Source organism: Salvelinus alpinus, chromosome 5, assembly GCF_045679555.1.
Source record: "Salvelinus alpinus chromosome 5, SLU_Salpinus.1, whole genome shotgun sequence".
Lineage (NCBI taxonomy): Eukaryota > Metazoa > Chordata > Actinopteri > Salmoniformes > Salmonidae > Salvelinus > Salvelinus alpinus.
The window spans coordinates 96,051,836-96,062,425 of record NC_092090.1 but is presented as its reverse complement, the minus strand read 5'-3'; the positions used below and the strand labels follow the sequence as shown (position 1 = coordinate 96,062,425).

At 50.9% G+C, this 10,590-nt stretch overlaps 1 protein-coding gene across 1 annotated transcript in view; it reads left to right on the top strand.

The window, feature by feature from the left end:
* The window catches only part of LOC139577281 (protein unc-13 homolog B-like), a 103,949-nt gene extending 93,359 nt beyond the window's left edge, over positions 1-10,590 (top strand). The window contains exons 27-33 of the mRNA XM_071404284.1: positions 6,365-6,409; positions 6,944-7,015; positions 7,385-7,532; positions 8,578-8,634; positions 8,747-8,839; positions 9,780-9,939; positions 10,308-10,590. Coding sequence (XP_071260385.1) covers positions 6,365-6,409; positions 6,944-7,015; positions 7,385-7,532; positions 8,578-8,634; positions 8,747-8,839; positions 9,780-9,939; positions 10,308-10,590 — 858 coding nt within the window. The remainder of the gene's footprint in view (positions 1-6,364; positions 6,410-6,943; positions 7,016-7,384; positions 7,533-8,577; positions 8,635-8,746; positions 8,840-9,779; positions 9,940-10,307) is intronic.

Genomic DNA, 10,590 nt, shown 5'->3' with positions numbered 1-10,590 from the left:
ACCAGCACCACCCTGTAGACCTCCTGTCTACCACCACCCTGTAGACCTCCTGTCTACCACCACCCTGTAGACCTCCTGTCTACCACCACCCTGTAGACCTCCTGTCTACCACCACCCTGTAGACCTCCTGTCTACCACCACCCTGTAGACCTCCTGTCTACCACCACCCTGTAGACCTCCTGTCTACCACCACCCTGTAGACCTCCTGTCTTCCATCAGTCTACCACCACCACCCTCTAGACCAGGGGTGGGCAAACTTTTTGACTCGCGGGCCACAATGGGTTCTAAAATTTGACAGAGGGGCCAGGCCAGGAGCATTTGGAGGGAGTGTTTGGGCCGGATATACTAAAGCATTAAATGTAGTGTGTGCAAACCTCATAGCACAGTAAGAACACTACAACCCAATTTATTAACTGTCTTTCAAATGTGAAAAATAGCCCTTATCAGTTAATAAATTTGTCTCAAGGAATATGCAAGATATGGCATTTACATACTATTTCGCAGATACCGGGATGAGGAAATGTAAATAGATTAAAATAACATACGCACTGTGATTTATCAAGATTGCGTCTGTTTTTAATAAGTTTCAATCGAAGGTGCAAAGTTAAAGAAATCAACATTTATTGAAAAATGGAATCACTTTCAACATTCAAAACATATTATTACACAACGAAATACTCAAGCTCAATAATATCTACTTGTGTTAAACACCGCAAAATCATGGATGGATTGTCCTGGCCGCGCGCTCTACAAACTCGCCACGGACGCCCTCGCCTTCACGCGCAAACAGTACACGTGTATCGTTGCCAAGCACACAGACATAGGCTGTATTAAATATCCTACCTGCAGCTGAAAATTTAAATTTAAATTAAGAGCGATGTGCGGCGTGTTAATAAAGCTACTGTACCGCTGCTGTGCGTAAATGCGCATTGCTCTTAATTAAAAGACGCACTTCCAAACTTTCCATATGCATTTTTTCATAACACAGCAGAAAAACTCACAATTTCAGTGGGAACAGTGTTGTTGGTCTCCCTTTTTTGCCAGTGCATCAAAGTCTGGAGTTAGTTTTGTTGTGGCAATTCTCGCTTAATGGTGACGTGAAACGAAGTGAAAATTAAAGTGAAATAAAGAGAAATACGCGCCACTCCAACAACGGTCAATGTGTTTTGAGTGCGCCATCTATTGGGGAAACGTGGGCATTGCAGGGAAAGGGGAAAAAAATGAGGTTTTTACTATAATTTGGACAAGTTCGGCGGGCCGGATTAAAAAGCCTAACGGGCCGTATGTGGCCCGCGGGCCGTAGTTTGCCCATGTCTGCTCTAGACCCTCAAGATGTTTGATTGATTGAAGAAACAGATGTCACTGTTCTCCCTCACCCTCTACTGTTCTCCCTCACCCTCTACTGTTCTCCCTCACCCTCTACTGTTCTCCCTCACCCTCTACTGTTCTCCCTCACCCTCTGTTGTTCTCCCTCACCCTCTACTGTTCTCCCTCACCCTCTACTGTTCTCCCTCACCCTCTACTGTTCTCCCTCACCCTCTGTTGTTCTCCCTCACCCTCTACTGTTCTCCCTCACCCTCTACTGTTCTCCCTCACCCTCTACTGTTCTCCCTCACCCTCTACTGTTCTCCCTCACCCTCTACTGTTCTCCCTCACCCTCTACTGTTCTCCCTCACCCTCTACTGTTCTCCCTCACCCTCTGTTGTTCTCCCTCACCCTCTACTGTTCTCCCTCACCCTCTACTGTTCTCCCTCACCCTCTGTTGTTCTCCCTCACCCTCTACTGTTCTCCCTCACCCTCTACTGTTCTCCCTCACCCTCTACTGTTCTCCCTCACCCTCTTCTGTTCTCCCTCACCCTCTGTTGTTCTCCCTCACCCTCTACTGTTCTCCCTCACCCTCTACTGTTCTCCCTCACCCTCTACTGTTCTCCCTCACCCTCTACTGTTCTCCCTCACCCTCTACTGTTCTCCCTCACCCTCTACTGTTCTCCCTCACCCTCTACTGTTCTCCCTCACCCTCTGTTGTTCTCCCTCACCCTCTACTGTTCTCCCTCACCCTCTGTTGTTCTCCCTCACCCTCTTCTGTTCTCCCTCACCCTCTACTGTTCTCCCTCACCCTCTACTGTTCTCCCTCACCCTCTACTGTTCTCCCTCACCCTCTACTGTTCTCCCTCACCCTCTGTTGTTCTCCCTCACCCTCTACTGTTCTCCCTCACCCTCTACTGTTCTCCCTCACCCTCTGTTGTTCTCCCTCACCCTCTACTGTTCTCCCTCACCCTCTACTGTTCTCCCTCACCCTCTACTGTTCTCCCTCACCCTCTTCTGTTCTCCCTCACCCTCTACTGTTCTCCCTCACCCTCTACTGTTCTCCCTCACCCTCTACTGTTCTCCCTCACCCTCTACTGTTCTCCCTCACCCTCTACTGTTCTCCCTCACCCTCCACTGTTCTCCCTCACCCTCTACTGTTCTCCCTCACCCTCTACTGTTCTCCCTCACCCTCTACTGTTCTCCCTCACCCTCTACTGTTCTCCCTCACCCTCCACTGTTCTCCCTCACCCTCCACTGTTCTCCCTCACCCTCTACTGTTCTCCCTCACCCTCTACTGTTCTCCCTCACCCTCTACTGTTCTCCCTCACCCTCTACTGTTCTCCCTCACCCTCCACTGTTCTCCCTCACCCTCTACTGTTCTCCCTCACCCTCTACTGTTCTCCCTCACCCTCTACTGTTCTCCCTCACCCTCTACTGTTCTCCCTCACCCTCTACTGTTCTCCCTCACCCTCTACTGTTCTCCCTCACCCTCTACTGTTCTCCCTCACCCTCTACTGTTCTCCCTCACCCTCTTCTGTTCTCCCTCACCCTCTACTGTTCTCCCTCACCCTGTTCTGTTCTCCCTCACCCTCTTCTGTTCTCCCTCACCCTCTACTGTTCTCCCTCACCCTCTACTGTTCTCCCTCACCCTCTACTGTTCTCCCTCACCCTCTACTGTTCTCCCTCACCCTCTTCTGTTCTCCCTCACCCTCTACTGTTCTCCCTCACCCTGTTCTGTTCTCCCTCACCCTCTTCTGTTCTCCCTCACCCTCTACTGTTCTCCCTCACCCTCTACTGTTCTCCCTCACCCTCTACTGTTCTCCCTCACCCTCTACTGTTCTCCCTCACCCTCTACTGTTCTCCCTCACCCTCTACTGTTCTCCCTCACCCTCTACTGTTCTCCCTCACCCTCTACTGTTCTCCCTCACCCTCTACTGTTCTCCCTCACCCTGTTCTGTTCTCTCTCACCCTCTACTGTTCTCCCTCACCCTCTACTGTTCTCCCTCACCCTGTTCTGTTCTCTCTCACCCTCTACTGTTCTCCCTCACCCTCTACTGTTCTCCCTCACCCTCTGTTGTTCTCCCTCACCCTGTTCTGTTCTCCCTCACCCTCTACTGTTCTCCCTCACCCTCTACTGTTCTCCCTCACCCTGTTCTGTTCTCCCTCACCCTCTACTGTTCTCCCTCACCCTCTACTGTTCTCCCTCACCCTCTACTGTTCTCCCTCACCCTGTTCTGTTCTCCCTCACCCTCTACTGTTCTCCCTCACCCTCTTCTGTTCTCCCTCACCCTCTACTGTTCTCCCTCACCCTCTACTGTTCTCCCTCACCCTCTGTTGTTCTCCCTCACCCTCTACTGTTCTCCCTCACCCTCTGTTGTTCTCCCTCACCCTCTACTGTTCTCCCTCACCCTCTTCTGTTCTCCCTCACCCTCTACTGTTCTCCCTCACCCTCTACTGTTCTCCCTCACCCTCTACTGTTCTCCCTCACCCTCTACTGTTCTCCCTCACCCTCTACTGTTCTCCCTCACCCTCTACTGTTCTCCCTCACCCTCTACTGTTCTCCCTCACCCTCTACTGTTCTCCCTCACCCTCTACTGTTCTCCCTCACCCTCTACTGTTCTCCCTCACCCTCTACTGTTCTCCCTCACCCTCTACTGTTCTCCCTCACCCTCTACTGTTCTCCCTCACCCTCTACTGTTCTCCCTCACCCTCTACTGTTCTCCCTCACCCTCTACTGTTCTCCCTCACCCTCTACTGTTCTCCCTCACCCTCTACTGTTCTCCCTCACCCTCTACTGTTCTCCCTCACCCTCTACTGTTCTCCCTCACCCTCTACTGTTCTCCCTCACCCTGTTCTGTTCTCTCTCACCCTCTACTGTTCTCTCTCACCCTCTACTGTTCTCCCTCACCCTCTACTGTTCTCCCTCACCCTGTTCTGTTCTCTCTCACCCTCTACTGTTCTCCCTCACCCTCTACTGTTCTCCCTCACCCTCTGTTGTTCTCCCTCACCCTGTTCTGTTCTCCCTCACCCTCTACTGTTCTCCCTCACCCTCTACTGTTCTCCCTCACCCTGTTCTGTTCTCCCTCACCCTCTACTGTTCTCCCTCACCCTCTACTGTTCTCCCTCACCCTCTACTGTTCTCCCTCACCCTGTTCTGTTCTCCCTCACCCTCTACTGTTCTCCCTCACCCTCTTCTGTTCTCCCTCACCCTCTACTGTTCTCCCTCACCCTCTACTGTTCTCCCTCACCCTCTGTTGTTCTCCCTCACCCTCTGTTGTTCTCCCTCACCCTCTACTGTTCTCCCTCACCCTCTTCTGTTCTCCCTCACCCTCTTCTGTTCTCCCTCACCCTCTACTGTTCTCCCTCACCCTGTTCTGTTCTCCCTCACCCTCTACTGTTCTCCCTCACCCTCTTCTGTTCTCCCTCACCCTCTACTGTTCTCCCTCACCCTCTACTGTTCTCCCTCACCCTCTACTGTTCTCCCTCACCCTCTTCTGTTCTCCCTCACCCTCTACTGTTCTCCCTCACCCTGTTCTGTTCTCCCTCACCCTCTACTGTTCTCCCTCACCCTCTTCTGTTCTCCCTCACCCTCTACTGTTCTCCCTCACCCTCTACTGTTCTCCCTCACCCTCTACTGTTCTCCCTCACCCTCTTCTGTTCTCCCTCACCCTCTACTGTTCTCCCTCACCCTGTTCTGTTCTCCCTCACCCTCTACTGTTCTCCCTCACCCTCTTCTGTTCTCCCTCACCCTCTACTGTTCTCCCTCACCCTCTACTGTTCTCCCTCACCCTCTGTTGTTCTCCCTCACCCTCTACTGTTCTCCCTCACCCTCTGTTGTTCTCCCTCACCCTCTACTGTTCTCCCTCACCCTCTGTTGTTCTCCCTCACCCTCTACTGTTCTCCCTCACCCTCTACTGTTCTCCCTCACCCTCTACTGTTCTCCCTCACCCTCTGTTGTTCTCCCTCACCCTCTACTGTTCTCCCTCACCCTCTGTTGTTCTCCCTCACCCTCTACTGTTCTCCCTCACCCTCTGTTGTTCTCCCTCACCCTCTACTGTTCTCCCTCACCCTCTGTTGTTCTCCCTCACCCTCTACTGTTCTCCCTCACCCTCTGTTGTTCTCCCTCACCCTCTACTGTTCTCCCTCACCCTCTACTGTTCTCCCTCACCCTCTACTGTTCTCCCTCACCCTCTACTGTTCTCCCTCACCCTCTACTGTTCTCCCTCACCCTCTACTGTTCTCCCTCACCCTCTACTGTTCTCCCTCACCCTCTACTGTTCTCCCTCACCCTCTGTTGTTCTCCCTCACCCTCTACTGTTCTCCCTCACCCTCTGTTGTTCTCCCTCACCCTCTACTGTTCTCCCTCACCCTCTGTTGTTCTCCCTCACCCTCTACTGTTCTCCCTCACCCTCTACTGTTCTCCCTCACCCTCTACTGTTCTCCCTCACCCTCTACTGTTCTCCCTCACCCTCTACTGTTCTCCCTCACCCTCTACTGTTCTCCCTCACCCTCTGTTGTTCTCCCTCACCCTCTACTGTTCTCCCTCACCCTCTGTTGTTCTCCCTCACCCTCTGTTGTTCTCCCTCACCCTCTACTGTTCTCCCTCACCCTTTACTGTTCTCCCTCACCCTCTACTGTTCTCCCTCACCCTCTACTGTTCTCCCTCACCCTCTACTGTTCTCCCTCACCCTCTACTGTTCTCCCTCACCCTCTACTGTTCTCCCTCACCCTTTACTGTTCTCCCTCACCCTCTACTGTTCTCCCTCACCCTCTACTGTTCTCCCTCACCCTCTACTGTTCTCCCTCACCCTCCACTGTTCTCCCTCACCCTCCACTGTTCTCCCTCACCCTCCACTGTTCTCCCTCACCCTCTACTGTTCTCCCTCACCCTCTTCTGTTCTCCCTCACCCTCTTCTGTTCTCTCTCACCCTCTTCTGTTCTCCCTCACCCTCTACTGTTCTCCCTCACCCTCTTCTGTTCTCCCTCACCCTCTACTGTTCTCCCTCACCCTCTACTGTACTCTCTCACCCTCCTCCTCTGTTTCTTATGTCTCCAGGGAGCTCAGATTCTGACTGCTGCCAAGGGGCTGTCTAACCTGAAGGTACAGACCACTTTATCTCCTTCCTCTATGTCTATACTATAGACAAGCCTTCTGTTTAGAACCAAGCGATACGTTTGAATATCTGTACACGGACCTTATTAACACACTCCCAGTGAGTGATGACCATGAAAACATAGCAGACGGTGGGCTTTAGGTATGATCAACAAGGACATTATTCTTCTGACTTAATCTAGATCTATTTTGGGATGTTTGACCTTGTCTCGTTGGCTTGCTAGCTTGGTAATCAATCCTCTGATGACATCATCGATGTTGTCGACGATAATCAATCTGCCTAAGTGTTTGTTAACTCGCGTGAGCTCGATCTGAAGTTGTATTAGGTCATATTCACGTAAACAAGATCCTTTCTGGTTCGAAACTACACACACACACACACAACTTTTCATGATGCGGCCGGAAATGGTTCTACAAGTTGAGCTGCTCTCCTGTGCCAGGATATCCTTCGTTGTTTTCTGTATTGAGTTATTACACACAGTGGGCGTGACTAATGCCTGTCTGTTACTCTGGTTGCCATAGGGAGGGGGCGAGGCCAAAAGCCTTACAACCAAACAGTGTGTCATAATGGAGGCTGCGCTGGAAACTATTAAGGTGAAAACACACACACGTCTGACATCACACACAACACACATCACACATCACACATCACACACACACACATCACACACTACACACACATATCCTTTAACAATGTTCACAAACATACATTTGTGAACATGCACTAACATGGTCGGTCTCTCTCTCTCTCTCTCTCTGTCTCTGTCTCTCTCTCTCTCTCTCTCTCTCTCTCTGTCTCTGTCTCTCTGTCTCTGTCTCTCTCTCTCTCTCTCTCTCTCTCTCTCTCTCTCTCTCTCTCTCTCTCTCTCTCTCTCTCTCTCTCTCTCTCTCTCTCTCTCTCTCTCTCTCTCTCTCTCTCTCTCTCTCTCTCTCTCTCTCTCTCTCTCTCTCTCTCTCTCTCAGCAATACTTCCATGCGGGCGGTAATGGTCTGAAGAAGACCTATGTGGAGAAGAGTCCTGAGCTGTCTAAGTTGAAATACATTCTGTCCCTCTACTCTCAGAGCACCGATGCACTGATTAAGACCTTCGTCACCACACAGCACACACAGGGTAAGGCACACACACACTCACACACAGGGTGAGGCACTCACACACTCACACACAGGGTGAGGCACTCTCACTCACACACAGGGTGAGGCACTCTCACTCACACACAGGGTGAGGCACTCTCACTCACACAGCACACACAGGGTGAGGCACTCACACTCACACACACACACACACACACACACACACACACACACACACACACACACACACACACACACACACACACACACACACACACACACACACACACACACACACACACACACACACACACACACACACACACACACACACACACACACACACACACACACACACACAGGGTGAGGCACTCTCACTCACACACACTCACACACAGGGTGAGGCACTCTCACACACACACAGGGTGAGGCACTCTCACTCACACACAGGGTGAGGCACTCTCACTCACACACACACACACACACACACACACACACACACACACACACACACACACACACACACACACACACACACACACACACACACACACACACACACACACACACACACACACAGGGTGACTCACTCTCACTCACACAGCACACACAGGGTGAGGCACTCACTCACACACACAGTTTGACTGATGACAACCTTCTGTATTGATGCACTTCCACTAACATGCCAATAGAGGTCAGCAGAGTTTTCACTTTTCTTGTTTTCCTGTTTTTCTCTCTCTCCGATTATATCTCTCTTTCTCTCTCTCCGATTATCTCTCTCTCTCTCCGATTATCTCTCTCTCTGTCCTAATATCTTTCACTCTCTCTCTACTAATATCTTTCACTCTCTCACCTAATATATTTCTGTCTCTGCCTCTGCCTCTGGCTCTGTCTCTGCCTCTGGCTCTGTGTCTCTGTGTCTCTGTCTCTGTCTCTGTCTCTCTGTCTCTCTGTGTCTCTGTGTCTCTGTCTCTCTGTCTCTTTCTCTCTCTCTCTCTCTCTCTCTCTCTCTCTCTCTCTCTCTCTCTCTCTCTCTCTCTCTCTCTCTCTCTCTCTCTCTCTCTCTCTCTCTCTCTCTCTCCCAGTTCATAATGCGATCGGCATCAGGATTACTCCAAGTGAGAAGGTTTGGCCTGAAAGAGGTAAGTTACTGTAGTAAAGATTGGTGTCTCTGGTCGTTCTGTATGATGTACCACAATATGTTTTGTTATCAATGGAGATAACAGTAATACTGTGATGTCGGTTAACTCTGAGGTTCAGGAGCGGAGAGGTCTATTGGTGAAGCCCAGATCCAGATAGACATGGTGCCTCCAGGCAAAGACAAGGTCCACAAGGTCAACATCAGAGGTGAGCCAGGAATACCACTACACCTGTCCTATCCTGTCCTATCCTATCCTCTTCAAATCTGTCCTGTCCTGTCCAGATCTGTCCTATCCTGTCCTGTCCAAATCTGTCCTGTCCAAATCTGTCCTGTCCTGTCCTGTCCTATCCTATCCTGTCCATACCTGCCCTATCCTATCCTGTCCATACCTGCCCTGTCCTATCCTGTCCAAATCTGTCCTATCCTGTCCTGTCCTGTCCTATCCTGTCCAGTCCTATCCTGTCCAAACCTGTCCTATCCTGGACAACACGTGAAAACCCCTCATAACTCAGTCGATTTCAATCAATCTCTGAACATCCCTCACCTTCAGTCTACTGCTCTCTTCCCTTTGTTTCTCATATGTTTCTCTCTCTCTCTCTCTCTCTCTCTCTCTCTCTCTCTCTCTCTCTCTCTCTCTCTCTCTCTCTCTCTCTCTCTCTCTCTCTCTCTCTCTCTCTCTCTCTCTCTCTCTCTCTCAAAAGCAAGGCTATGCTCACTGAGTCTGTACATAGTCAAAGCTTTCCTTAATTTTGGGTCAGTCACGGTGATCAGGTTTTCTGCCACTGTGTACTCTCTGTTTAGGGTCAAATAGCATTCTTGTTTGCCCTGTTTTAAAAATATATATATTTCCAAGTAATTATCTTTTTCTCATGATTTGGTTGGGTCTAATTGTGCTGCTGTCCTGGGGCTCTGTGGGGTGTGTTTGTGTTTGTGAACAGAGCCCCAGGACCAGCTTGCTTAGGGGACTCTTCTCCAGGTCATTTCTCTGTAGGTGATGGCTTTGTAATGGAAGGTTTGGGAATCGCTTCCTTTTTTAACGGCTCTTTTCTGGATTTTGATAATTAGCTTGTATCTGCCTAATTCTGCTCTGCATTCTCTCTCTCTCATTCTATCCCCTCCCCCCGTCTCTTTCTCTCTCTGCTCCAGTGATAGCAGTGAATGATATGAAGTGGCAGACATCAGGGATGTTCCGTCCCTTTGTGGAGGTCAATATGATTGGTCCACTGCTCCCTGCCCAGAAGAGGAAGTTCACTACCAAGTCGAAGAATAACAGCTGGACAGCCAAGTATAACGAGGTCTTCCAATTGTGAGTTCTTAACACCACCGAGTTCCCATTCACAATCTTTAGGTCACACCTGACATTCATGTCAAAGTTTTGTAGAGCTTCCCTCAGATTTCCTACTGAACAGCAACCAATACATTCTCCATTTTTAGATAAACCATTGTTGAACCCATTCTACCTCTACTCTCTCTCCCTCTCTCCCCCACCCTCCTTCTCTCTCCCTCCCTCCCTTCCCCCCTCCTTCTCCCTCCCTCCCCCACCCTCCTTCTCTCTCTCTCCCTCTCTCCCTCCCTCCCCCACCCTCCTTCTCTCTCTCTCCCTCTCTCCCTCTCTCCCTCCCCCACCCTCCTTCTCTCTACTCTCTACCTTTCTCCCCTTCACCCCTCCAACAGCATCCTGGGTAAGGAGTCTCCAGACGGCTATGAGCTGCAGGTGACGGTGAAGGACTACTGTTTCGGCCGGGCCGACCGTGTTGTGGGCGTGGCCGTGGTCCAGCTGAGGGATGTAGCTGACAGGAAGTCATGCGTGTGCTGGTGCCCACTGGGTAGAACCATCCAGAAGGACGAGACGGGCGCGACGGTGATGCGTATCCTGTCTCAGCGGACGGCCGACGAGGTGGCCAAGGACTTTGTCAAACTGAAGGATGAGACACGCCCTGTAGAGGAGGGGAGATGA